This window comes from Poecile atricapillus, chromosome 1 (assembly GCF_030490865.1).
Source record: "Poecile atricapillus isolate bPoeAtr1 chromosome 1, bPoeAtr1.hap1, whole genome shotgun sequence".
NCBI classification, from domain to species: Eukaryota; Metazoa; Chordata; class Aves; order Passeriformes; family Paridae; genus Poecile; species Poecile atricapillus.
Window position 1 is genome coordinate 119,619,806 of NC_081249.1, and position 27,955 is coordinate 119,647,760.

A 27,955-nucleotide genomic window follows, 5' to 3' on the forward strand; every position below is an offset into this window, starting at 1 on the left:
GCAGCTACTTGCCAAATTCATAATTCACAGATAATTCAAGGCCATTAAAATAATGGAAACTTTATTTGCATGAAAAACTTGTTTACGATCATTAATAAATGAAGAATGAACCATTTGCATTTTCCTATCTCATGACACTTATGAAAAATGTATTAAATAAATATTTGTGAACAGCTTAAGGTAAGGCAAAATTTAAGATAAAGCCCCTGTCCGTTGTTCACAATTTTTGAACATGGCTCACGCTGCAAACGAGTGAAAAAATTCACTGAAGAACTCGGACAAGATGTTGCACGGGTCATTGAATCACGTCCTCAATCCAAAAACCCAAGAGTAAGTAGTTTTGTGCTCAACCATATACAATAACTTTAAAAGGGTCAATCTATTCAGAGCAAAACTATGTACAGTTAATACCTTTGATAGAAGCACTTTTGTTAGTATTGTGCAATACATTTATAAAAAATGGCTTCAAATTCCATTTCTCAACCATTTGTAAAGTGCTACTATCAATTCCCACCGCGCTGGCCGAGCCCCGTGCCCCGGCGGCGGGGCCAGGCCGGCTCACGAGTCACCAAGGTCACAAACCCAGGGGCAAACACAGACAGCGAGCCCAGCGCCGGAGCCCGCTCCTCCCCGAGCATCCCCGGGGCCCCTCCGCATCCTGGAGAGCGGCACGGAGCGGGGAGAGACGCGGGGCATTGCGGCACGGCGGGCAGGGCACTGCAGGGAGCATGCTTGTGCGGGGCAGCGCGCTCAGAGCGGGGGGTTCTGGCCCTCGGCCTCCAGCTCGCTGCTGCCGGGCCCGGCCTGCATGGGCAGGATGTCCAGCTCGTCCACCTGCGGCGTGGGGTGCAGCACCACCAGCTGGTCCTGCGGGATGTCGGCGGCCGCCGCCGCCAGGTTGGTGATGGATTTGCTCTTGACGCACTGGAAGTCGACGTGCCGGCTCTTGCCCTCCTCCTTCTCCCAGGACATGCGGATGAACGGCCGCTGCACGTAGTTATAGATCACCTCCGGCCTCCCGCCCGGCCGCTTCTTCACCTTCTCCTTGTACGTGGGGTAACCTGGCCAGGGCAGGAGCACAGCCCCGTCAGCACAGAGCACAGCCCCATCAGCCCTGACTGCAGAGCACAGCCCATCAGCCCTGCCCTACAGAGCACACACAGCCCTATACGGCACACACAGCCCCACAGAGCACACACAGCCCTACAGAGCACAGCCCCATCAGCACTGACTGCACAGAGCCCAGCCCCGCAGAGCCCAGCCCTAGAAAGCCCAGCCCCAGAAAGCCCAGCCCCGCAGAGCCCAGCCCCGCAGAGCCCAGCCCCGCAGAGCCCAGCCCCGCAGAGCCCAGCCCTAGAAAGCCCAGCCCTAGAAAGCCCAGCCCTGCAGATCCCAGCCCTAGAGAGCCCAGCCCCGCAGATCCCAGCCCTACAGAGCCCAGCCCCACAGAGCCCAGCCCTAGAGAGCCCAGCCCCGCAGAGCCCAGCCCCACAGAGCCCAGCCCCGCAGAGCCCAGCCCTAGAGAGCCCAGCCCTAGAGAGCCCAGCCCCGCAGAGCCCAGCCCTAGAGAGCCCAGCCCCGCAGAGCCCAGCCCTGCAGATCCCAGCCCTAGAGAGCCCAGCCCCGCAGATCCCAGCCCTGCAGATCCCAGTCCTGCAGAGCCCAGCCCTGCAGATCCCAGCCCTAGAGAGCCCAGCCCCGCAGATCCCAGCCCTGCAGATCCCAGCCCCCTCAGCCCCGCTGGACACAGCACAGCCCCCCTGGCACTGCCAGTGCAGGTGGTTCTGCTGTGTTGAAGTCGCCTCTCCCCTGTGCCCAACAATAATGTCCATTTTACACATTCCTCCAGGGCACCAGCAGCACAGCTCGCTGCCACAGCTGTTCCCTGTCAGACCAAGAAATGCCAGCAGGAATAATCTGCTATTAGCCAGCATTAAAGGCAGGGCTAGTTCTTGTTTAGCTAAAAGACTCCCACCTTGTTCAGCTGAAATTAGTTATTTTAGAGTTAAAAGCATTTGCTTTTTCTTGGCAAATTACAAACGTAACTATGACAACTTGGTGAGTGAATGATAGAAATCCTACTAATTATAAAGGCTGGATTCTAAAATATCTGGGTCAACAATCAAAAGAAAAATGTAATGCAAAGAAACCCGGTTCTTACATTCATGATAAAAATCGGATTACTCAGTGAGATTTTACAGAGCAGCCTCCTAACTTACATGATGTTTAACTAGATCAGTATTTCTTTGCACTTCACTCATCCACTGGATAGTTTTGTACTTCCTGGAAGAAAATGTTTGCCTGCCACTTAACAGGACATTTTTCATTTCACACCCTGGAAAGGACACCAGCCCAAGAACACAATATCCAAAGCTGTACAACCGCATTGTTACTTCAAACAAAGCCCAGGGAAGATTTTGTGTGCTAACTAAAGGGCAAAGGGCATGAGATGCAAGTCATGAAGGCAGCAGAAAAAAAGCACCTGTCTGCAGAGAGCCCAGCAGCCAGACACAGCTTGGACACCAGCCTGGAGCCCATAATCACGTTTTCTAGCTGGGCCTGTTGCTTGCTGGGTACCATCTCCCCTCTGGAATGTCACCCAGCCTCAGCAGGAAAGACAACACCAACCCCTTGGCTCTCCAGCTACAGAGAGAACCATAAAGCAGAGAAGTGCAGCAGACCCTGAAGGCCAAGGAGGGAGAGTACAAGCCATGCTTCCCTTACCTTCGATGCCCAGTCGGATCTTCTTGAGCCCCCTTTCCTTCAGAACCGATTTGGCCACGTCTCTATTTTCAATGTATTTGAAGAATCTGTACAACTTTGTGCTGTAAATGACTAAAAATACATTTTAATGAGAAAAAAACCTCTGTATTCAAATATTAACCCACTAGCCTTAAAACACAAAAGTTTATCTTTTCCACTGTTTTGCTTTAGTCCAGTATTTCTATTTCAGAAGAGAGGGAGAAACTGGAGAACTCCAGAAAAAAACAGCTGAAGATACAGGGGAATGGGTTGGGTGCACATCTTGTGCAGTCCATTTACAGGTGCTTGAACTCATCATCCACACAACTCTAATATTCCAAAAATAGTAACACTTGCTTTTTTTTCCTCAAAAAAACCTCTAGTTGTTCTCCCACAGTAAACATGACTCCTACCCATTTCTGTCAAGCTCTTTCTGAAGAAGTATTTTCTTCCCCCTCACTGGTTGACAATACCTTAATAATAAAAATTAGCTTCTCTTTCTAATTACATTTGAACATAACAAGCAGCATATGCTTCTGTGAAACAAAATAATAAGCAGAGCTACCCAAAGTAAGAGGTTTCTGTACAACATTTTTTTCTGTTGTATTTCTGTACAACTTTAAATCAGCACATTCACTGCCACCTCTACCACGGCGTGGCTTGGTGGGAACAATGAGGATAAACTTACTTTGTGAATACTCCTCTCCCATCTGGGGGGGATACTCTTCATCCCAGTCAACAACATCATCATCTGTCAGCACAACGATGTGGCACTCCCTCTCCCCACTTTGGGCACTGGCTACCATTAATGGCAGAATCATTTCTTCCAGGTAAAACTCAAATTGCTTGCGAGCACCATCGTTTGACAATTCATGCATCAGAGCACCTAGAAGAAAATTTTAAGCACAGGCACATTTGAGAGCTTGGTAAAGAGATGAAAGCAGCAATAAGAAAGAGTAGATGTGTTTATCTTGTAGTATTAATGCAGACAGGTGTAAAGACACTTAGTCTATGAGCTTATGTAAGTTCAGACCTCATTTGAGTATCCACCAGCCTGTCCTGCAGATGTGAACATAGCGTTGGGCAAACAGGGGAGTGACTTTGAGAGCTCCTTTGCACTTTACTACCACTAAACACTCAGTAATTGTGCAAGGCTGCTCTTGCTTTTCCCAAAAGAAACACCATTTAAGCCAGTTGCTGGGACAGCAGAGCACACAACCCACGTTTCATAAGCAGCAGCTTAAAACCAAAGCTTCTCAAAGCCCTCATGGCAGGAGCTGCTAAATCCCTGTAAGGACAGGGAGCTCGGGCTGTGGCCCTGCTGGGGAAGGCCCAGGTGTCCTGCAGTGTTCCCAGCAGGAATTCCATGGGAATAATCCCACTGCACACACAGGGAGAGCACAGCACGTGCTGGGAAGCCTGGAGCAGCCCACTCCACCAGCAAAGCCGTGCTGCTGCCACCAGGGACACAGCTTCATTCTCCTAAGTGAGGAGCTGAAAAAATTATCCTCCCTGTCCTCTGCAAAATCAACTACCACTGAATGCTGCTGTATCTGTACTACAAATGCAATCACAGAGCTAAGTGTTCCACAGGGTGACCGCAGCACACAATCAGATGCTGAAATATCAGACATTATTTTGCAAAGAACATAAAGCCATTGGTTTTAGGGCTTTATTACATAAGAGATAAAAAGGGATGGATTTTATTCATGTAGCGCCAGCCATCTTCTTTATCTCAATAAAGGACATGATTTGGAATTAACACACACACACTGAAGTCGATTTGTGTAATTCAAATTATTTTAATAAGCTCTGTACTTACTCAGATCTCTGCATTTTATGGTACTATACTCAAAGGAGATACAGAGATAGTCACACGCTTCTCTCAGCTCAGGAATAGATATCCCATCAGGACAGCGTATCACCCCAGTCTTGTAGTAATCCTGCAGGAGGCACCGAGAAAAAACACAATGCACAACACCCACCAACAGAAAGACTTCATCAGTTCATTCATCATACCTTCTCCACAAAGAAAGCCCCCAAAATGTAAGACAAATGTTAAACTTTGTGAATCTTCCTGTCCTCAACTTTATCAGTTTTCAGAGCTGCATTCAGAGCAGCTGGTTCTGGTTAAAATTGTTATTTAAGTGACAACTATTCATACTAATGATTTTGCTTTCTTTCATCTGGACTTCACTGAGCTCTTCCCATTCCAAGGCTGCTGACAAAGCAGTCCAGCAGCTCTGCTTTCTTGCGTGGATATTAAATAAGGGGCCATTTCCATCTCAGACTGAAGTTTGCTTTACTCCTCTTAGCTGTGGGAAGTTCACCCCCAGTATTCTGTTTCACCTGATTTCAGCTCTAGAAGGACAGAATATACCTGAATTTGCTGAACTAAATGCATAGGAGAAGGTGAACTGATTGCTGGCAGCAGTAATTTTTGATTTCTTTCATGTGTACTTTCTCTCTCCCCAGCTTCACGTGTTCATGTCTAGGAAAAGGGGGTTCCCCCCTCTATTAAACAATATAAAGAGCAGTATCTATGCCATCCACAAAATCTGAATATGCAAGTTGGGTCAAACCAAGAAGTTTCACTTCTTAACAGTGCTTGTCCTAACAGCATTTGCCCCTAAAAACTCACCAGAATAGCACGAAACACAGTGGAACCAATTCCTTCAGCAACTTCATACTCTCCCTTTTCATTGGGCCGTGTAAAGTTGTGTTCTCTGCCTGATCCAAACATCCTGCTCAAGAATGAAAGTAGTTTAGGTTAGAATCCCTTGCTGTGGTTTTCTTGTTTGTACATAAGAAAAATAGAATTGCATGGAAACTGCAGGGGGACAGCAGTGCATTCTGTTCAGTTGGAATCACGATTTTCACTTCACGATCTGACGTGTCTTTTCTGACCACTCTTCAAGAAACAATATTTAGAAAAAGGCAGTCTAACAGGATACAGGCTTAAGGCAAATAATACATTCTTATTATAGTTACTTTTACCTCCCAAGCTGCTCCTGCTTAGTGCCCTGCAGACTGACATTGAGGGAAAGTGGCTTTATAAATAACCTGCGTGTTAGAGCAGTATTTCCGTATCTTTATTAACCTACTTTTCAATTAGCAGAAGATAAAATAAGCTTGTTCCTTGAACCAATCCCGAAGGGAGAATAACTCAGCATCACACATGCACAAAAAACCCAGTGCATTAGGCAGCACCACTTACTCTGAGGCTGGGCATGGAAAAGGAAACTATTTCCTAGGCTTTATCTCAACTGATACACTTCCAGTCTGTCTGGATATTTACATGCATGCATGTATTGTATAATATCCAAGTGCTTTAAATCAATTATTTAATTCTATTAATTCTTACTTCCATTTATTTCCTTTGACAGTTTAGACAGAGAAGCTTTTCTTGCCTTCCCTGTGACTCACCCAACTTTTCACAAAACGGGAATCCAAGGTACTATTTATCCCACACTGCGGTGATTTAAACAGAGCAGAAATTGTTTAATCACATTTATTACCTGTACAGTGGCAAAGAGATTTCTATACGTGTATTTTGAATATGATTATATCCTTGTGTGCTGAGAAATAGCTGTATTTTAATGAAAAAGCCAAATCCAAAGTGACACAGACAAACCTTTCTCTCCTTTTATTGATGCAAGGTTTTAAGTGGTGCCCTCTGTATTTGGACAAGGCAAAACCAGCCAGAAGTGCAGCAAGTCAAGTATTGAACCTTTTCCCACCAAGCAAACATGTTAAATATGGTGCTCATGGTAGTTTCTACAGAAAACATTCCATTCATATTGTGGACTTGCATTCAAGTGTTGATCATTTTGAGCATTCAGCCTCTCTGCTGAGCGGCTCAGGGCTGTTATACTGATTATCTGACATTTCAGAAGATAAATGGGCTGAGCTTGAACATTGTCAGGGTAGGCCCACCAAGCAAAATAAATTCCTTCCAAGATTTTCCTGCTTGCTGTTTTGAAAGAGACTGTCTACACTCACTGTGCCACTTTGTTTTATGAAACTTTATGAAGCTTTTGTTTTATGAAGTTTTAAAAACGACGAAGAACGAGGCAGACCGAACACAGAAGCAATGTCCAGGAAGGCAGAAAAAAATGGGAACATCATGAAATGGTAATTTATTTATCAGCTGTCATCTCTAGGTAATAGACATCTCTTGGCTTCCCTGCCAAAACCAGAGAACTTGCATTTGATTTTTACTTAAAGACATTTGAAAGTTGGTAATATTAAACAATAGCAAGACCAGCTGCAGCAATATGAGTCCAACAGCTATTTAAACAGTTAAATATCCACAAAGGACTTATGGTTCTCTATAACAGCTGGGGACTAAGGGAAAAAACCAAAACCCAAAAGAAGAGATACAAACCTGCCCAACATCGTGTTAGGTTGTGCAGTGAAGATGGAAGGATCTACAACAAATCTGGTGTTGTCCACGATGAGCGTTACTCGCTCGGAAGTTCTGACGTTCCGAGCTCCCTCTTTGCCATTTTCATACACAAACACCATTTCCCCACCAGCCTTGCAGCTGCCATCTGAGCTGGACTGGCTGCTGTTCCTGCTGCTGGTGCCCATGCTGACAACTGAACCATTGGGGGATGTCTTCTGGGGCCGGGGGCTGCTGGGCCGAGACGAACTGTGATCCTTCTCCCGATCTTTAGTGGTAACGAGGTGCAAGGAGCAGAAACAGGAAATGAAATTAAAGATTTATGGGACTTCTGTACAGTTTGTGTCTTTCCAGGCACAAAACACATAGATTTCAGAGGTTAAGTACAAATTGTTTTGGTTAAATCTATTCTGGTTAAAGACACCTTCAAAAATAACTTCCCATTTATGAGATTCTGAAGTTTGTATCACCTAGACATCAAATCCACTTCACCTTCCCCAAAAGGCTTTACAAAGAAAATTTACTGCTCTAGTACTGAAAAAGGAACTCAACATAATACAGAAGCTATTGCATCACAGTTGGTGCTATAGTTCAAAGAAACAAACCATGGTTTGCCACTTAAAAAAATCCCTATTTCCTCTATTTCCAAATACCTGGACCCTACAAAGTAAAGGGGAAGTGTTCAGTCCATTGCCTTAGAAAAATTAGATTGTTCTTGTGATTGAACTAAATAAAGAGCATCATGTAGAAAAACACACTGCAGACTGAAAAATGAGCTACAGCCTATCAAAGAAGGGAATACCCAGCCCAGGGCACACCTAAGAAATCTGTACCTTGTGCCCTCTACTAATAACACTTTTTATTGTATCCCTTTTCCAAAATAGTTCTCAGATTTAGGGAATTTTAATCCTGAAATGGCAGAGATCTGCACACACCAGAATGATACTGCCTTGTGGGTGAAGTGACATTCCTGATGCACGGAGTGAGCTGAGACTCTGCTCTTTCGTGGGACGAGTCACGAGATCTGTCACTGGACCTGCGCCTGTCCCTCGATCTCTCGTGTCCACCACTCGCACCATGGAGGCTCATTTTGGTGTAGTCTATTCCTTTAGCAACACGGGATGAGGTGCTGAAAACAGAAACAAGAGACATGTTCAGCATTTCAAAACCTCACAGACATCACACACTGAAATTTTCAAGGCATTCAACAGTCCATGGACATGTTTCCAAGATTAGGATTATCCAGCTCCATTTCCTCAGCTGTACTCATGTTTGTATTTACAAACAATTACTTGGAACACGAAGCAGACAGCAGGAATTACCTGTTTGCTGCTGTGTGATTCACAGACAGCACCTGATCAGCTGAGCCTGCCTCTGAAGATGCATTCACACAAATCCCTTCCAGAACGAGTAGGTCAAATACAAATGAGTATTTCTGTTTGATTCTTACTGTTAAATTACATCTCTAATCAAAGAATTAAATTAGAAGTTAGGGGTCATTTTTTTTTCTCCCCAATGCAACCTATTTTGGCAAAACCTTCTCAGACCACAGGCTGGCTTCACACTTCTCCTGCAGTCACCCTTTGCCAAGGTAGTCAGTCTGAAAGGAGGGGATACATCAAGACACACCAGCCAAGAGTTTGTTTCTGCACATTCTGGTTTAAATTTTCACTTATTCTTACAAAGGACAATAGTAAACCACCACAAGCCAGGCAGCAAACATGAACTATACTACCAAAGCCACGACTTACCAGACTGCCAGTAACAAGTAGGGTATTTGTTCCAAACCAGCAAATTTAATATAATAGTTTAAGATGCTTTAGACTGTGACTAAGTTACATTACTCAATTTATCAATTACATTTTGCAATTATTAAACTACAACCAACAAAACTAGTCAGTTTTGAGATCTGCAACTCTCAGAAATTATCTAAAAATTAAAAATCAACTTGTAACAGCTGCTGAATTTACCAAAAATCCTTATATCTTCTATTTATACTGTTTAAAAAAGAGACAAATTTATGTCTGGACAGCACAGACATGTCTGCGTCCTTGCACCCCAGCAGAATTCCTAAAGCAGTTCCTTTGCTGTTTGGCTTTCAAGTATGGGCACGACAACACTCCTTATTTATGGGTTTAACTGAAGGAATTCCCAAAGCCCCAGGTAGTGGATAACCCAGACAGACACCTGCACAGCTACAAGGGCTGACAGACAAAGCAGAGCTGTGATTTCCCAGAGGAACCTCAATGCCCCACTTGCTTGCAGCCAGTAGATCCCATAACTCCCACCAAGAGACCTGAAATCATGACTGCAGGAATGCTGTAGGAGAACACAGGCAGGGAAGAATGATGGCCTGGCTAAGACAAGCACAACAAATATAAAAACATTCACTGGACAAGCAGAATGAGCAGCACTCTCTTTTTATGTTGCTTAAAAATAATGACAAAAAAAATAATAATCAAGGCTTTCCATTAGCATGAGATGTTGCAGTTTCAGGTTTCAGTGATTGATAAGAAGAGGAGCTTAAGTGAACAGAAGAACAAAAAGGCTGTGACAGATGAGTGTTTAGCACAAGGCAAGGAGTCAGAAATGTACCTCTCACTAAGGCACACGAGCTTCTCTGAATGAGGGCAGGATCCCCTGTCGACAAAGCACAAGTTTGGTGCAGAGGGAATCTACTGCAATCCTGTTTCCTGCCAAGCCTAAAATATGCTGCAGTAAGAAATGCATCTTTGAGATGTGGAGTCAGCCAAAGGTCTATTGAATCAGGGAAAAGAACTGCAAGCTTTGCTTCTGGCTGAAAACACACAGATTTACAGTGCAAGAATAATGATCCAAGCACTTCCATTAAAAGGAAATTTCCTGAGGATGTAGTTCCAATGCAGTTCTGAAGGTATTAAGATTTATAACATTTCAGCATGGCTAACATGTCTCCTTACTTGTTTCACCTCTCTATTAGAGAAAGGTAAATTCTTAATTTTGAAAGAGAAATCTGCAAAAGTTTGCATGAGTGAGATCTGCAAAAGTCAAAAAAAAAAAAAACCACAAAAACAACATCAACGATTTAGGAAAACCTTTGCACCTTTCCTTTGAGACAGATATATAACTACATAATATAACTATTTAAATAGATACAAAATATGCTCATAAATTATTAGAAACATGGATTACCATCTCAAATTCAAGACCAAAGTCCAGCCCCAGTTTAAACATGACAATATTCATTAGTACTACAGCTGAACTTACAAAAAATGGTGATTTTATTTTTATTTTTTTTTCTTAAAAAGAAGCTTTGTATCTCATCTGTGCATTTATATTTGCATGCTATGGTCTAATCAAGGGTGCCACAAAAGGGGGTAAGTGTGGAGTACTCAAACACCTACATAGCAGACTGGTGACAAAACATCTCTGCAAATCCCAATAAAGCCTCATGTGATCGGGCCTCTGTTGAAGCACAGCTTTGATCCTAGACCTGATAACATTTCCAACCATGCTGTGAGAAAACAGAGTTTTGCAGGTGTCACATTTTATAGTATCAAAATGCATGACTCACTGTTTCTCAGGAACTGTAGAGCTCTATTTGCTTTAAATAAGGGAAACACGCTAGAAAATGAAACTGAACCACTGTAATGGGATGCAGGCTTATCACACATCCTGGCAGAGCAAACACGAATTCCCCTTTAACAGAGAAGGCAATTAAAATGTGATTCTTAATCCAGAAAACCATCTAAAGCCACATTACCCTCCAAGCAGTGATTCAGAGTTGCCAGTGAAGCAGGGCAAGCCCTAGCTAATAATCTCTTCCCAGAAGCCGATAAGAACAGGTGCTGCAGGAAGCGGCACTGACTCAGCTGGCACCACGCTTCCTCCTGAGCCCTGCCCCAAGGAAGGGCCATGGCAGGCATGGCTGTACCTCCCTCAGTGGCAACTGGGCTCCTTCTGCCTCGGTGCCCACAGCCAGCAAGGCTGGAGGAGAGGGGCAGGCTCAGGGATCATCCATCCTGCTCCTGCACGGCCATCCCTGCGGAGCCTGGGCCATCAATTCAGCTCAGCACTCTGCACCGCGAGAGGCAGAGCCTGCCAGCTGGAGGAGGACACCATCCTTGAATAGTAAATCAACTGCTTCTGAAACAGACAGATTAGTAAATAATTTCAAAGGGCTGTTCAAATTGCAGCTGGCCACAGCACTTGCATTTGCTTGGTCCTATGCTGTACTTTCCTCCTTTAATGTACAGATTAATGCTAACTGTGAGACCCACACATCACCTATTAGCCACAAGATGCAAGCCAAAATTGCAAGATTTTTGAGAAAGCTTGAGAAAGCTCTGACTGAATCATGAATCTTCATTCATCTTAGTAACAGCAATTTAAAATGTCAATCTTAAATCTCATCACTGTTGAGTCACAGTTCACAAAAAACAGTTCTTTGATCAGTTGGATAAATACTCCACAAGCTTGAAGTTCCATGTGTTCAACAGCATGAGCACTTGGATCAATGCTACCCCTTAAATACAACTTTGCTCTACAATGAACAAGCAAAGGAACGTGAGTTTAAATCAGAAGAAAGAGAAAAGACAGAGGTGGAGCTTAGCATGTCAGAAGAGACAGGCATCGGCTTTACCCTGCGATACCTGACCAGGAAAGTTGTGTCCCTGAAATGTTACTCTGAAAAAGGAGCTCATTTGTGGCCAGGATGTATGAAAGAAGACCTGTGACTTTCATTTTCCTGAAATGAGGCTTTAGAAGAAGTTGCAAGTGTTCAAAGGAAAAGGAAGACATCAGAACTACCAAGTAATTTTGATTTATTTGATAGAAGGACTTGGTCACACATCCTCTTTTCCCCCTGTAACAAAGCCAGCGGGGCCAGGAGGTTGTTTCTGCAGGGAATGCACAAAGCCTTCACTGCTCACAAACAAGACTGACTACAAACCTGGCCCCAGTGACAAAGGCATGACAAATTGGCATTCACTGGGGAGCTCCACAGCCATGTTGTTGCAACTTCCTACCAATCTGCACCAGTGGACATGGGACTGACCAAAGCAGAGCTGCCCCGTTTGAAGAACAGGCCAACAGGAACTCCTGTGGTCCACAGAAGCACCACAGAGACCAGACACACCACCAGGACTCCTTCCTCCAACAGCAGTGAAACACTGCAAGTTCCAAGTGCCAGGAAGCCACGGATGCCACGCTGCATTCACCCAAAATCTCAGCCACAGCACCCAGTGGAGCCCACACAGAGCCTTACTTCAAGCCTCCTAGAAGAACTCTGAAGCTCCAATGACCATCTCACCCTGAAGTGTTTGCAAAGTCAGCTTTCAGAGGAGACCATCTCACCCTGAAAAGAGGTGTTTGCAAAGTCAGCTTTCAGGGGATTCCTTGGCTGATGACCACCAGCTGCACTCCTGGCTATGGAAGCCATAAGCATCAACCCATAAGCAGAATTTTCTCCTACGTGCTGAATGACACTCTGCATTTAATTTAAAAGCATAAGAGAAGAAAAAGAACAAAGAAAACACAATTTTAAACCCTCACCCTTCATTCACTAAAGCTGGAAAAAGCCGCCGTATGTAAGATCACCTAGTACCCAAAAGTTCATGAAAGGGGAGAATATCTTGCTTTATCAATTACTTTCCTACAGAGGAAAAAAGAAACACACCTCCCCCCCAAAAAAACAAACCCAAACCAAAACAACCGAGCAATCTCATGAATATTCATGTGCTTTGGCAATATTCACAAATTCAATACTGATTTTTCCCTGGCTCCAAAGGAACATGTGCACTACACCCATTCAAGAACTTTAAGCCAGTCATTATATTCCCCCTCAGACAGGGATCAAGGAAGCTCTGTCTTTGTAAGGGAATGAGGCATTTTCTTTAAAAGCAGTTGCCTCATGAAGAAAACCAAATAAGCTCAAGGTTTTATTTAAGCAAATCTATTTAATATGATGTGAAGGAGGGGAAAAAAAAGTACCATCAAAATGGCAACTTGTCATACTGGTAAGGCTTCCTATTTTTGTAGTTAAGGGAAGAGCTGTTTTTAAAAAATGTAAATGCTCTTCAATTTAATGATGCTTTGGAGTCATCTGTGGAAGGAGAGCTTCAGTTTGTCTTTATACATAACAACAGATTGCTTTGAATGTATTACTAATTATTAAAAGAAGTAATTAGACCGAATTAATTCTGCTGCCAAAACAATTAGCATGTATTCCAACATAAAAACTCCATGTGCATCCTACTGAATCCTGCCAATAAATATACTTGTTTATAAAACCAGCTCTTGTGTACACAGAATTATGGTGCTTAACCAATATACTTATTACTCCCAAACCCACCCTGACGCCTTAAATAAATGAAAAGGACACAGCGGTGGAAAATTAACCAAGATTTTTACCCTTTTCTCCCCCTGTTATCTTCTAAAACTTTTATCAACTCTCCCTAAAATGTAAACTTAGATCCACCCTTTGCTAGGGTGATTCCCATAATGAACACTTGTAGAACCAGGCTGTAGAGCTTTATCTATACACTAAGTTACAGCTGCCATGCTCTGAGGCTTTAGAAGAAATCCCTTCTGCTCATCCTGCCAGGACTTACACAACGACAGCGCTTATGCCCCTCTTCCTCCCCCTCCAGCCTGCTCTTTGTCAGCAGACATTTCAATTGACCTGTGCACACAAAGGACAGTACCCTGCCTTTTCCTCCTTCTCCTCAATAATGCCCACACGTTATTCCCCATAACAAATACGCACCTTCCTCTCGTGTCTATCAGGGAGGAAACACAGAAGCACGGGAACAATTTCGGGATCAGAGCACAAAGGAATTCTGTTCCTCCCAAAAAGGCAGCTTTGAAAGCCAGATCAGCATCCTTTGGCATTACTTCTTAAGTTCGGCATATTTGATATTTCCATCACTTCTTCAGCAGTCCGCGGTACCATCAGCGAGCCTCACTGTTCCCTCCATCACCTTCCCCGGCAGGATAAACGAGCGTGCAGTCCATGGAGCGCAGGCAGAGCCGGGATTCTGGGCAGAGTCTGACTCAGCCGTGCGCGGAGCTCGGCTGACGTGTGACCCGCAGCCGCTGACGGGCAGGAGCAGCGGCGCAGCCGGGCTGGGTCCTGCCGCCGCCCGCACGGCCGCGGGCACGGGCACCTCTGCCCCCGGCACCGCTCCCCCGGGCACGGGCACCGCTCCCCCCGGGCACCGGCATCGCTCCCCCCCCGGGCACGGGCACCGCTCCCCCCCCGGGCACGGGCACCGCTCCCCCCGAGTACGGGCACCGCTCTCCCCGGGCACGGGCACCTCTGCCCCCGGCACCGCTCCCCCGGGCACGGGCACCGCTCCCCCCGGGCACCGCTCCCCCCCCGGGCACGGGCACCGCTCCCCCCGGGCACCGGCATCGCTCCCCCGGGCACAGGCATCGCTCCCCCCCGGGCACGGGCACCGCTCCCCCGGGCAGCGGGCACTGCTCCTCCAGCCACCTCTGCCCCCCTAAACCCGCCGCGGTTAATACTTCCAAGGACTTCACCCGGCACCGAGTTCATAAGCCTCTTGAGGTCGCTCCTACGAGCACCCCTTTTCCAGCAATATTCTTTGCAATAAACATCGTTAGTATATAATTACATTACCGATTAGTTAGTATATAATTACATTACATTTACCGATCAGAAATCATTGTGCATTTTCACACCAATGGGTCATCGAGACGAGCCCACCAAGCACAAAAAGCAACAAAGTGAATCAGAAAATCTGAGCGGCTCGTGTATTAAAGATTTTTTAGCGGGAGGATAACTAGACGCTATGAGACAGCTTTATTTAAATGATTCTCTTTAGAATGTCTGCAAGCTGTGTTAAGGAGTCACAATACACCGGAGGAATAGCTTAAAAGTAAGTCCTACAATAAATAACAGTCAAGAAAGATGTTGTAGGGTGGAGATTAAAACATGATGCAAGCTGGAGAAATGAGGATTGTTCAGCAGATGACTGCTGTAATAAAGAGGGAAGTCGGTAGGAAAAACAAGAGACTTGTGATTAGAAAGGCAGGAGAACATCAGCATTCCAGGCTGAAGAGTCAGCTCTTTACACATGGAAGGAAGATTTCTGCTCATACAATTTCAGTTACCCGAACCAGTGAATTTTCTCCTGGTTTTGGGGTCTTGTGATGGTTCACAAAAGCACCCTCCCCATGCCCAGGGGGAAGAATAACCATCAGCCTTGTAAGCCTTTCCTTCCTCTTTCAATATAAGCCAAGGCAGACATGGCTACAATAAACTGCATGGAAAGCATGCTGGAAAAAAACCTCTCTCCAGCATTTTTTGCCTCGAATAGAGCAGCCCCCAACAGCAAGAGAAAGTACCCTGGCTCCCTACATGGGGTCTCTTCTCCACAGCAGAATTAGGATGTGTTTTCTTCTTTACTCCTACATCAAGTAGAAAGAACATGCCCTGGATGGATTGGCTCCCAAATCCCACAAAACCACCTCTCAGGACAGGACAGGCACCCATCAAAATCCTACAGAGACACAGTCCAGGAGCCACATTTGACTTGGGGCTCCATGGAAGGAAGCCCTCAGAAAGAATTCTCACTGCTTCATTTGGGGGCTGCCACAGGATCTTACTTCAGCTCGAAGCAGAAACTCTGTCAACACTTTCCACCCTCAAAATTCTTTAATATTCACATAATTCTGGTCTTCAGTGGGTTCTCAGCCATGAGTAATGTACTTCTTAGTAATGCAGTTCCATTTCAGGAAAGGATCTCATGAGTGGAGTGTTCAGTTGCCAAAGGGATTTCTTAAAGCAGCAAGGACTTGACCTTTAGGAGGGAACACATTCACACCTTATGACTTCTACCAAACACAAGACCTTCATAAAAGAACGCTGGTTGCCTTTATTTATATATCGATTTCTGCTCCATTTTCAACACGGAAGTTAAATGAAAATCAGACTAAGAAATTCAGAGTATTATTATCTTCCTAAGAACTGGAAAGGATCTCTATTTATTTAAAAATATCTTCAGAAATTCAAATTCAAAAGAACCAGAACCAAACACAAACTCTATGTGGCCACTACAGTTTCCATTCTCAGAGATTAAAGGTACAAACAATGAAGAGCTGTCCATAAAAAAATTCTAGTTCTGAGCATAGCCACCTGGAAAGTGCTTTGTGTCCTAATAAAATGTGCCAAAGTCCACCACAAATAATATCTGATAACATTTGGGAAAGGCAATTTGGCCATTGAAGAAGTTCAGGAGGATTTATCGCATGCCTTTGCCTGGGAAGTTGCTACGTTTCCCTTCTCAGCAGTGTCAGCAAGCTGCCACTGCAGACCTGAAGGATGTCAAAAAGGAAATAAGAAGTCCTCACAACACTAAGATCATTGGGTACCTTACAACAGATGAACAGATTGGTGTTTTTCAGAAGTTACCACACTGAGTGCAGCCCATTTTTCTGGATTCCAAGCCCAGCTCTTCCCAGCCCACCTCACTTTCCCGAGGGCTTTCCATCCTGGTGCCTACACAGCCCGGATGAGGCGATTTGGAGCTGCCAGTGCCAGGCTGCAGTCAGGAGCAGGCACGTTTGCAGACAACCAAAAGCAGGTGATGCACACTATGACCTGAGCCCACATCAAATCAGGCCTCATTATTTTCATGCCAGACCTTGTGCAGGTCTGCCCCATGCTGCAAAATGTTCAGCTGCAGAAAATCTTCAGGAAATCACAGGAAGAGAAATAAAACCTGTCCCAAAGTGGAAAACGGATTATACATTCTGATATCCTTCCACAGATGAGAAAGGGACTCTTCTGGGGATGCCTCATGTACTTTACAAAATGCTGAGACACGTGGCACTTCCATTCACAACCCATGAATGCATCCTCCCAGCAGGCAAGAAATAATATTGGGGGAACAAAAAATCCCAGCATTTAGCATCTGCACAATAACCTCTCATCTATGGACAAGATTTAAAAAGCAATTGAAGATTTTCAAAGAGTCATGGCAACAGAATCAAAGCAGAGTCACATTTTGTTCATAAATGCAGCAGTGCAGGCGAGATCTAATAATATCTAAATAGAATGAACAAATAAGAAACTGTCAAAAGGGACTAAAACAGAAGCAGATTTAGAAAATTAAATCCAGGACAAATCTTAAGGAAGAGACAAATTTAAGCCAAAGGTTTTTTACCACGACTCTAGAAAAAGCACTCACTGCAAGAGAATTAAAGTCTTCCAACAACAACAAAAACTCCAACACTATAGTGAAATTAAATGTGGAAAACTAATAACTGATGATAAATTGAAAAAAAAAGTACAGATCAGCAACAGCTAATAATGAAAATACGAATTTAGAGACCATTTATTTAAACCTTCACCACTATTAATTCAACATATGAATCCTGAACATCTTCTTTCATCTTATTCAGGTACTTAAATAAAAAGCATCTGCAAGAATTTTCTGTAATAGCTTAGACAAACAAGGCTGTTTGTATGATTATTTAGTCATCTTTAACACCATATAAATTCATCCTGACAGGCCCTGCAGATTTACAGTAGGGATCATATGCATTATATTTTTAGTCCTTATTTTCCACATCTCTCCCTTCTGAGCTATCCATCCCATTGCCCATCTCAGAACAAGTAAGGAACAGGAGGAGAGAAAACAGCAGGACATGTTGGCAGGTTGATAAAGTGGACACTCACCAAGCTAGAAAGAGCAGGATGTAATGCTGGCCTGTGTGAGGATTCAATCCATTCCCCGTTGGACATTTCTGTCCCCTGTCCTCAGCCCCAAACAGACCTGTGGCTTTCCCTGCTGCCACACAAGCCCTACACACAGAGCTGCTCACAGCCCCAGATTATGTTTTCTATGAGTCAAGAAAATTATCTTAGCTATTTTAAGAATGTTAAGGCAGGAGGATTAAACACTCCAAAGCACCAAGAAGTGACAAGCTAAGCATCTATCTCCTACATTACTCCCCAGTTGAGATTATTCATTACAAAGCTCTTATTTCACCATTATGTTTTCCAAACCAGAAGTATTCTCCTGATGATAACAAGGTGTATTTTGAGTAAGACAAACAATACTGGAATACTCAAACCTTTTAACAGAACAGTTCTAGTTATATTATTACAACTTATGCTCCCAAATGCATTTTCTCCCCCTCACACTGTATTTTTCACATAGACTTTCACTTGTCTGGAGGAAAAAGTGTCAATTAAGTCAGAAACTATAGTAATATATCTATATTTAGCCACACAAAATCCAATTATTTTGTTCAGGCTTTTGAATAAAGTACACCATTTCCCAATAATTAAATTCTCTGAAGTAATCAAGTATCTCAAAGGAATGAGGTAACAAAATATTTATCCTTATTTATCTCCTATTCTATTACAACAAACTATTATTTAGATTCTCATTCTCAAGGATTTCCAGAAACACTTTATTTGGGGAAAAAATTAAAATGATCAGATGTTAGCTTGAGTACTTTATGCCTAGCATACACGTCAAGTTTCCATAAAAATGCTGTTCAGCAGTGGAAACAAATTGTGTTTTGTCAGAAATACGTCCAATAGCTGCAATTATCTTAGAGGCATAGATTTCCTACCTTTTGATGTGTGACCCTTGAATTCAGATTGCATGAAATGATCAAGAGCAGCTTTTCTGAAAAGCACAGGCCACGGATGTCCTTGAGTTAACTCCTAGCTACATCAATAATCTTTGCAGAAAGCTGCACAGCTCTTTATTGAGACATTTCCCCAAAATAGATAATCCACCCCAGACCACACATGGTCAGACATGTGTCCTGTTCCTCTGGGCTGGATTTACCCAGCTGAGGCTCCCAGCTACCACACTTTATTTCAAACTTGCCCGCTGACTACAGCTCATCACTGTAATTTCTGTGACTGATCAAGAAATCATTCTTTAACCTTTGGGTGTTCCCTGTCTCAGAAGATACTCAGTAGCTTCTGAACCTTCAGGGCAGATGTTGATTAGAGGCAATTCTCAACTGCTGACACCAGGCTTGCAGTAACTCCACTGCCCACCCAAAAGCCCTTTAGACCACACGATGTTGCTGGAGACTTGTGCTCTCTGCTCTCCCTGCTGTGGCAGTGCCATGTCCTTGGCAGGTGACAAAACAGGCCCCTGTCCTTGGCAGATGACAAACCAGGCCCCTGTCCTTGGCTCCCTGCTGTTAAACCCGGAGTTCCATCACACAGAGAGCTCTGTCCTGTAGCAGTTTCAGGTTTTATTCCACATCCCCACGAGGTTCAGGGCTGAACCAGCTGGACTGGGCTCAGTCGGGGGCACTGCCCAGCCCTCAATCCCACCCAAAGCCCTGGCTGTGCCACACCGAAATCCCAAAAAGGGAGCAGATTCACCAGACACTGAAACCCTAAAAAGGGAGCAGGTTCACCAGACACAGAAACCCCAAAAAGGGAGCAGCATCACCAAACACAGAAACCCCAAAAAGGGAGCAGCATCACCAGACACCAGCTACTCAATAAAATCCTCAGCTGCACAAAGCTCCACCCCACAAACCCACCCTGAACAGCACCAGCCACCCTCCTCGGGTCTGTGTTCACCACTCCATCATTCACAGCCTCTAATTACATGGGTCTCCCCATCAGCCTTTTAATTACTGCTGCATTCTCTTGTCCTGCCCTCTTGGATTTCTCACAATCATTCAAGAATTAATGGCAGGAAAATAACCCACAATATTAATTGCCTACAGAATACTTCAGACAACACTTGAGTCTAGTTTATCTGCATCTATACAACTAAAATGTGAAATGAGTTGAATTTGCTCCTTAGCTCTTTTCCTAGCATCTTTCCAGTAGGAAAGCTTGAATAACTAACAATTTTAACTTGTTAACAGAGATGTTTCAGTTATATTTAGCACTTCCAAAAGGGCAAAGTACTTGAAAGATACACACTTATTTGGATGCTTGAATATCTTTCCAGCAATATGTTTCTTCTCATACATTTGCAAGGTGACTAACTGCTTTGCTTAGCTCATTTTTGAACACTGTACGCTGGAAAAACACTAATTAATTTCATCATTTTGTCATATCAAGAAGCATTTAAAAAAAAAACAACATTCTTACTGTGAGGGATGCAAGCAAAAGCAAGATATGACACACAGCTTAACAAAGAAAGTGCTACAGAGAGTGATACTGGCATGCAAGCAACCATTAGCTCTCACCATGGATAACTGCACATATTTTGGGGATGCAACTCCTAGCAAGCACCCCCAAAAAATTCATATATTTAATCACTCAACCGGTGTTTTGATATGCACACGAGGCATTTGGGGCTTTTTTTTGTTTGGGTTTTTTTGGCTTTTTTTTTACAGGGTTAAAATGCAACCCATGGCAAAACAAATCTAAGCACAGATTAGGAAAGCTGACAAATCAGGTCAGAAAACACCTTTTAAAATCATTAAGAAGCATTCCTCGTAAGAAGAATTACAACGTTTATGACAGGACTTGCCACAACCAGATACAGTAGCCTTTAGGATGGACTTTCAGTGTAGTTTTTGAGATGCAATAGATGGGACACAGCACCTACCTTGAATGTTTACAAAGTTTACGAGGTCTATTATGCAATTTCCGATCCCAATTCTCTGGATCACTGGAGTTACTGTCATAAGGATGAGGCCGTCCTGCCATTCCACTGCCAGCTTCCTCACACTACTGCTCTGAAAAGCACACATGCAGCACTCACAACCTACATTAAGAGAGCAGTGTTTACCTTTAAGTAATGCCACATAGGAAAAAAAAAAAGTCAGACATGCAGAATTTAGTGTTGTTAGGTTCAGATTTTTTTAAATGCAGATTACAGAAAATTAGGATACACTGAAGCAGAAATTGCATGACAATAATATTTTACACATTTTGCTGATACCTGCACTAAAAAGAGTATTTTGTTACAAGAAATATAGTTTTAGAAATGCTGGCAGGCAACTTCAATTTTGAAACAATTAAACTCACTGGGTCCAAACAGAAAAGTCACTGGTTATAAAACACAAGACAAACATATCATGATTTTCTTTCAAATGTATAAAGTTAATTCAAAGGAAGATCCCAAGTGCAGAACAGAGACCAACAGTTTTACAATTTGAATGGCTGACCAAGAGGAAAACAGAATTAATGTTTATATCTGAGTCCTCACTCCAAAATGGAATCAACAGCAATCCTTAGAAACACTCAATGTGGTCCAGCTTCACTGACTTTTGCAGAAAAGTCACGAAAACTTAATAAAAATTGATATAATAAGTACCATTCCTTAAGTGGGATTTGATGTTATGTCCCTTTAGAATTCTCTGACAGATCAAACCACGCTGTGACTGCCAGCAGCCAGCCAATCTCCAGACTGGTGTTCAATCATACCTCTAAGTGACACTTGTGGCAACAGAGCTGGATAATTCACAACGACCTGGTTACAAAAACCATAAAGCAGCCACAAGTGAGCAGCTGATGACTGCACAACATCTGGAAAAAAATTGAATTGCAGATAGATAAAGCTTCCAAGTAATGGGTAATTATTATGTTTCTTTACAATTTTAAGCTACACATTGTAGAAATAGTGTCTCTCTACCTCACCCCACCCTCAACAGACTTGCATTACATTCAATTAAACTTATCCTACGTGGAAGTGGGTCCCAAAGCAATTGAGGCCTCTTTAAAACAAAGTCACTTCTCAAATAAACTGTCCTTTAAGTCACAGAACATGGAATAGCTCTCCTGGAAAATTTAGATTCTCCAAGCTAAATTTAGACCCAAAAGTTTTTATTACAGGGGAAGAAGAGAGAAAACTTCTTAAAAACGTTGTTTGCATCCAAGTTTTGCCTTCATGTTCAGTTTTACGAAAGCAAACAGGTTTAATACAAAGTATGCAGTCTCCACCACAGGGCTGGTCTTTTCCTTGCTACAGTTTCTATAATTAAATGTACTCTGATTGGAAACCCCTATGGTCAGGTGTCCATATAGAGTCAGGAAAAGGAAATAGCATTTTATTTAAAATAACAGGAAATACTCAAATTTCTCATAAAAAAAAAAAAAAGCCCTGATAAGCATTTCATTGTGTTTTACCTGGAAAGTCAGGTTAGCAAAGCACAGTCAATGTGTGAGGATATTACAGAGAGAAGGTTGTAGGATCTACACACATTTATCAGGAGAAACAAGGAGAAACCTACAACCTGTGTCAGAACAGAAACAGTATTAATAAGGAGACAGCAGAAGGAAGGCTGGTTTCAAAATCCAGGAGCAGTGGCTCCCAACCATGCACACAAGCAATAGAAGAATAAAGACATTTTGTATCCTGATTTGATTGAAACCAAGTGTGTTCATTAGACTGAGCCTCTCCAGCCAGGTACACAGTGAGCCCTGCTGCTCCAGGCAACAAGAGTGTGTGGAAGGGAGCCAGGAGCAGCAAGGTCCAGGGACACAGCAAGGCCCCAGGGACACAGCAAGGTCCCAGGGACACAACCACGGCTCCCACTTTGGCTGGGCCCTGCTAAAGCACTGCAGCAGCTCAAGGCTCAAGCAGCACCACACGTTTCTTAACAAGTTTTTGTTTCATTCCACAAAACCTCTCTTCGCTTTAAAACCATCGAAGAGCTTTATAGGCACCTCACCCTCTCAGGTGAGGACACACCTGAGGACAAAGAGGCACCCAGTTCTGATTCTTTGCATAGAGGCCAATGTTTGAATTTAATTTTTTTACTCCAAACATGTGCAAAAGCAGCTGCTTTTATGAGAACTGCAGATGAAAGGCCAATTTAAAGCCACTTCCTTAAATTGTCTCACGCTCTCTGCCTTCTCCCCATCTTTCTTACAATGAAAATTCAGCAGGAAGATGCAGGTCCACACAAGGAAAAAGCCTGTTCAGAGCAGGACCAGCTCCTCCATGTGCTTGGCTCTGCAGCTCCACGCTTAAGCCCTTACAAACAACAGATGCCACAGAAGGACACAAGCAAAGACATGGAACAGCTTCCCAGGAACAGCATTCCCTTCTCCCAGCTCCTGGGGAATCCCAGCAGTGCCACTATGAAGTGCCAGGCTGGCACCCAGCTCGGAGCCAGGAGGCATTTTCCCTCTATGGAAAGAGGGGAAACGATCCCAAACATTCAAAGCTACATCTTGGGAAACTTCTTGTTCAGTTCCAAGGGTGTCACACTATGAACAGTTTTCCCTCCATCCTCCTCCACTCCACAGGATCTCAACAATTAACAAATCTCTAAAAAACAATTTGCTGTAGCGCTGCCAATTTTTTCTCCTTGACCGCTGCTGATAGTGCATTTGTGTAAATTATAAACAAATGTACTCCTCAATTTAATTTTAAGTTTTAACAAATCTCTAAGACTATAAATAAAGAACTCTTTTGTTTTGCTCTGTAGAAAATAGTTTCCTTTTTCAACTGGAAAATGCTGTATGAACTCTGTGAAGTAACTAATCAGTCATCCTGATTAATTTTTAAACACTTCTGCAAACCCACTTTTTCCTGCAGCAGAAAAGAATGTTTCAGCTGTGGTTTGTTTTTTGGGGTTTTTGCATGGATCCACACTGCAGGCAATAAACAAAACATGCTTTGAGGAACATTCTGACTTGTGGACAAGAAAAAAAACAAAACCAAAAATCCCTGCAAGAGTACCTGGCCCCAAATAATGTTCCAAGCTTTCCATGAAAAGAAGGAACCACACCTGAAACACTGGTGAAGGTGAAAAGGCACTGGGAGCCCATGAAAGAAAGAATCAAATCCAAATACCCTCAGCAGATCACACAACACTGGCATATTGGCCAAAGTGGTTGATGTTCTAATTAGCTAATTAGCAATTCTCCAGGTGTAAAGAATTATTTCATACCCTTCTGCAGAAAGCAAATACTCCAGAGAATCATCACAGGGAGTAATAGGAAATCAGGAAGCAGACTTTAATTTTCAAAGTTTTCAGCACAGACAGCTAGAACACTTCAGATTTGCTAACATCAACTTGAAGCCAGAAATCATCACTAATTTATGGAAGTTGTAGGCTACTGAAATACAAGGGAATTAGAAAGACTCAGGGGATTTGAGAAGTTAAAAGTCAATATGGTAGATCCACCCCAGACATTGCAAAATACAGTAATTAATGTGTTTACAGCACTACTTAAAGAGCTCATGAAAGGATGTATCATACACCAATTTGTGATAGATGTTGAACAGATTAGTTAAAATAATAGTTAAAGCATGTTCAGTTCTGTGCCATGACAAAACAGAATGCACAAAGGTTGCTGAGCAGATCAAGCAAGATTTGGACATCAGGTGCCGGACAGAAGTGGACATGCACTTTCGTGAAATGCAGAACTTGCATTTTTCAAGGCACTGGAGGCCAGCAGGGGATAGAAAATGCTCTCTGGAAATCTGTCAGGAAAGAAATCAAAGCTAATCAAAACCAACATCAAGGCATTTCCAGCCAGCCAGTCACTCTGTAATTGCTGAGAGTACCTGTAGGCTGCAAAAATCTGGAGTCTTACTAAAAAAGATGATTACAATACCCTGCAATTTTGAGGCAGAGGGCCAAGATGTCTTCTGGCCACCAGCTCACCAGGTAGAGCAAAGATCTGATGGCTCCTGCTGTCAGTACTGAGGACAACATTCAAATAACTAACACCTACTTCTTCAGGCATCTGCTCAGCTCTGAGCTTTGGTCAGAAGCATTTCCAAAAGCAGGACAGGCTTCAGAAGTTCCTCTACTCTAACCTGCTCCCTCAGCCAAATGCACTGGTAAGGGGACCAGGATAATAGGGAAGCTCCAAGTCACCAGCAAGGACAAAACCTGGCATTCGTTGTGACAAATAAACTGCAAGACTGAGATTAAATATTTAGACTTTCTGTAAGGGGTGACAGTCTGCTGTGCACTGCCTCTAGTCATCAAAGCACAAAAACAGCGACAACAAAAGGAACTTCCAAGTCAGATTTACTGGGAATGCAAGCATGGTGACATTACATCCTAATTAAGAAATACAGTTCAAAGGACACAAGCTCATAATGCAAACACCACATACCATGGAAATCCATACCTGTCAAGTGAGTTTCTTGCAAACTAGTGCAGACATCAGTCACAATTCAGCCACACAAAATAGCTTTATAAATCATCATCACTAAAATATTATCAAATTGACACTGATTAAAGCACAGCTCAGACATCCTTTGCAATACAGGCTCAACATTAGCATAGCAGGTCAGGATTGAAGCTCCTCTTAATGAGCAAGTGGGAAAAAAAAAAAAAAAAAAAAAAAGATGATATTCCTATCTACAGCAGCATAAACAACAGATATCTAGTGACTAGCCTGCAAGCTTTAACTCTGTAACTCCTAAAGGAACACGATGATAAAACAGCTATTTGACATTGGAAGCCTAACAAGCACGAGGCAGATGAGTCCCAGCTCCCCCTCCTTACTTGGGCTCATTGTGTGAAACCTGCCCAGCTCCACCTGTCAAAGGCCCAGTGGAGGGAAAAACTTCTCCCTCCAAAAGCAGAATCGTGGCTCTCAGAGCAGGAAAAGGGAGCAAAGTCAACTCCTTTCCACTGCCCCCAGCCCTGCTGGCCCTCCAACACACAGAGAGCAGGAAGGCACAGGGCTCCATCACACCTGGCACCGGAGCAGAAACCACCTTTCCTGCAGGGACAAGCAAGGTCTGTACCCATGGCTGCACCCAGCAGTGACAACACATCTCAGTGAGCAAGAAAATACACATACATAGTTTTGACACCTGAAATGAAGCCTAAATTAGCTTGTATACATATTTGAAAGAGATACATACTTTCGTTGATAAGCAGCAGCACAAGGCCAAGATTTAAGCAACGCTGCTGAAGGAAAGCTGTGCTGAAAGGAACTGGCACAGAATGAGGTTCTGATTTTTGTGTATGAATACAGGACAAAGCAGCCCCAGCCTGAAGCACACAAGCTGCAAAAACACACAGTTTATAACAAAGTGACAGAAAACCCAACAGTGATGACATCTGTTACTAATTTAACACACAATGTCATCCACACATCAGCTGTTCACCATTTTCAAATGTAATTGTGCCTAAAAGGAAAAGTGGGTTTCAAGAAGGGATTCAGAGTGGGATGTGAAAGCTGCTGTAGCTTGTTGTCTTTCTTAACCCCCGGGTTCCCTGGCATTAACACACAAACACAAACGTGCTGAAAACACTTCCAGAGCAGCCTCAAACAGCACCATCTGCACAGAGGGCAACAACGAGCACAGGCAGGATGCATGATGAGGTTTGGAGACAGAAATGGTACAGATCCAGGGGTAATACTCAAAGGCTTCTGGTAATCTGGATTTTAACAGGAAAAGAAAATAGAATCTCTGTGATGTTTTGTGAGAAACTCGGTCCAAGACACACAGACAGACTGGCCAAACACGGTGCAACAGTCTTCCTTAACTACAGGAAAATGGGAAAAAAAAGGGAAAAAAACCCCATCCAGTTCCTTTTGACTGTACTTGTGTTCAAGCTATAGGAACTCCAGGTACCCGACACCATATGATGCAGAGTTTAGCTCAGAAAAAAGATACCAAGTGCATACCACCAGGTTATGAACTCTGAATAGTGTGAGGTTGATAATTTGAATTGTTTCTCTGGGACACTGGGCTTCTCTGGCAAACCTAGGAGGGAAATAAAGCATCTTCGAGGGAAAGGATCAACAAAGCCGAAGCAACAACAGAGCTAAGTACTCTTTAAATGAATCACTGAAGGTGATTCGTGAAGGATATAGGCAAACAGAAGTCAGGAGAACCATTTCAACAGTCAAAAGGCTACTGAGAAGCCGGATTTTAAGCATATATTCAAATTTGTAAGAGGCAGCCAACAATAAAGGACAAAAAGACACAAGGCTCAACCACTCCTTTGGACAAAGAAGCCAGACAAGTGACAGGAACAAACCTGGGAGAGGTCTATGATAGAGCTCGATCCAAATTCTGAAAGAAAAGGGTTCTAAAGTGACACACTGGATGGGACCAGAGATAAAGAGGAAAAAGATGCAGACACGGTAGCTACAGGCAACAGTGAACGTAAAGAAAAAAAAAAACCCTAATGACAGGCAACTGCAACAAGTAATCGTACTATGACAGATTCATCATATAAACAGCTGATATTTTCTGCAAATAAAATATGGTTACACAGAAAAAAAAATTATAAAGAGACTGCGCCCGTTGTGAAATCGTTCGATTAAATGCTCAGGAATTACACGACGACTGTCAGGCAGTCCTGAGCAACACCACAGTCTCCCAGCAGGCCTCCCAGCGACTGCAGGTGCCACCAAGAAACAATAAAGACGACAGCCAGGAATTCGAGCTGCGGATGACATGGAGCTGCCGGGGCAGGCACATCTGGCTTTGGGGGTGAGGACAGCGCAGCATTCGGCAGCACACGGGGAGCTCCCGGAGCCTCCTCCTCAGGGGACACTCCCAACCCACCTGCACTCGCTCCGGTGCCACCTGCTCCGCCTGACCCCGCCGCGCCCCGGAGCGGGGGATCTCCGGGGACCCCTTCCGATCCTAAAGGCTCTGCAGCAGGGGAACCGGCGCAGGCCCGGCCGGCGGGAGGCTCGGGATGCCGGGCTGAAGGGAGCTGAAGGGAGCTGAAGTGTGCCAAAGGCCCGCCGGCCGCCCCCGGCCGCCCGCACTCACCGACTCCGGCGCGGCCGCCTCCCGCCGCCGCTCCGCCAGGCCAGGCACCGCCGCCAGCTCTCGCGAGAGCCGCCCCCGCGCAGCAGAGGAGGCGGCGGCAGCGCCCGAATCTCGCGAGACTCGCGGGGCGGGGCGGGGCGCGCGCGGG

The 27,955-nt window shown here is 44.0% G+C and overlaps 1 protein-coding gene across 6 annotated transcripts; it reads right to left on the bottom strand.

Annotated features, from left to right (window-relative positions):
- Positions 1-27: 27 nt before the first annotated feature.
- BTBD10 (BTB domain containing 10) lies at positions 28-27,889 on the bottom strand. Of its 6 annotated transcripts, none has more exons than XM_058829187.1 (9): positions 27,595-27,872; positions 20,701-20,825; positions 8,083-8,276; positions 7,130-7,415; positions 5,384-5,486; positions 4,565-4,685; positions 3,431-3,628; positions 2,725-2,835; positions 28-1,061 (listed from the first exon to the last, which is right to left on the bottom strand). In XM_058829187.1, the coding sequence occupies exons 2-9, from the start codon at positions 20,799-20,801 to the stop codon at positions 751-753; spliced, it is 1,425 nt and encodes a 474-aa protein (XP_058685170.1). In that variant the 5' UTR covers positions 20,802-20,825; positions 27,595-27,872; the 3' UTR covers positions 28-750. The 6 variants fall into 6 exon arrangements, with proteins under 6 accessions (XP_058685170.1, XP_058685169.1, XP_058685172.1 ...); XM_058829186.1 differs by having other exon boundaries at positions 20,701-20,859; XM_058829189.1 differs by lacking the exon at positions 20,701-20,825 and adding an exon at positions 27,062-27,096 and having other exon boundaries at positions 27,595-27,871.
- Positions 27,890-27,955: the final 66 nt, after the last annotated feature.

Excerpts from the sequence above, each read along its gene's own strand:
- BTBD10 (XM_058829185.1), bottom strand. The coding sequence starts at position 14,017 with ATGCCAAAGGATGCTGATCTGGCTTTCAAAGCTGCCTTTTTGGGAGGA. Across the intron at positions 7,416-8,082 it reads CACAAGGCAGTATCATTCTG|ATCGGGAGAAGGATCACAGT; the intron begins GTGTGTGCAGAT and ends TTACCACTAAAG. Across the intron at positions 3,629-4,564 it reads CATAAAATGCAGAGATCTGA|GTGCTCTGATGCATGAATTG; the intron begins GTAAGTACAGAG and ends ATTTTCTTCTAG.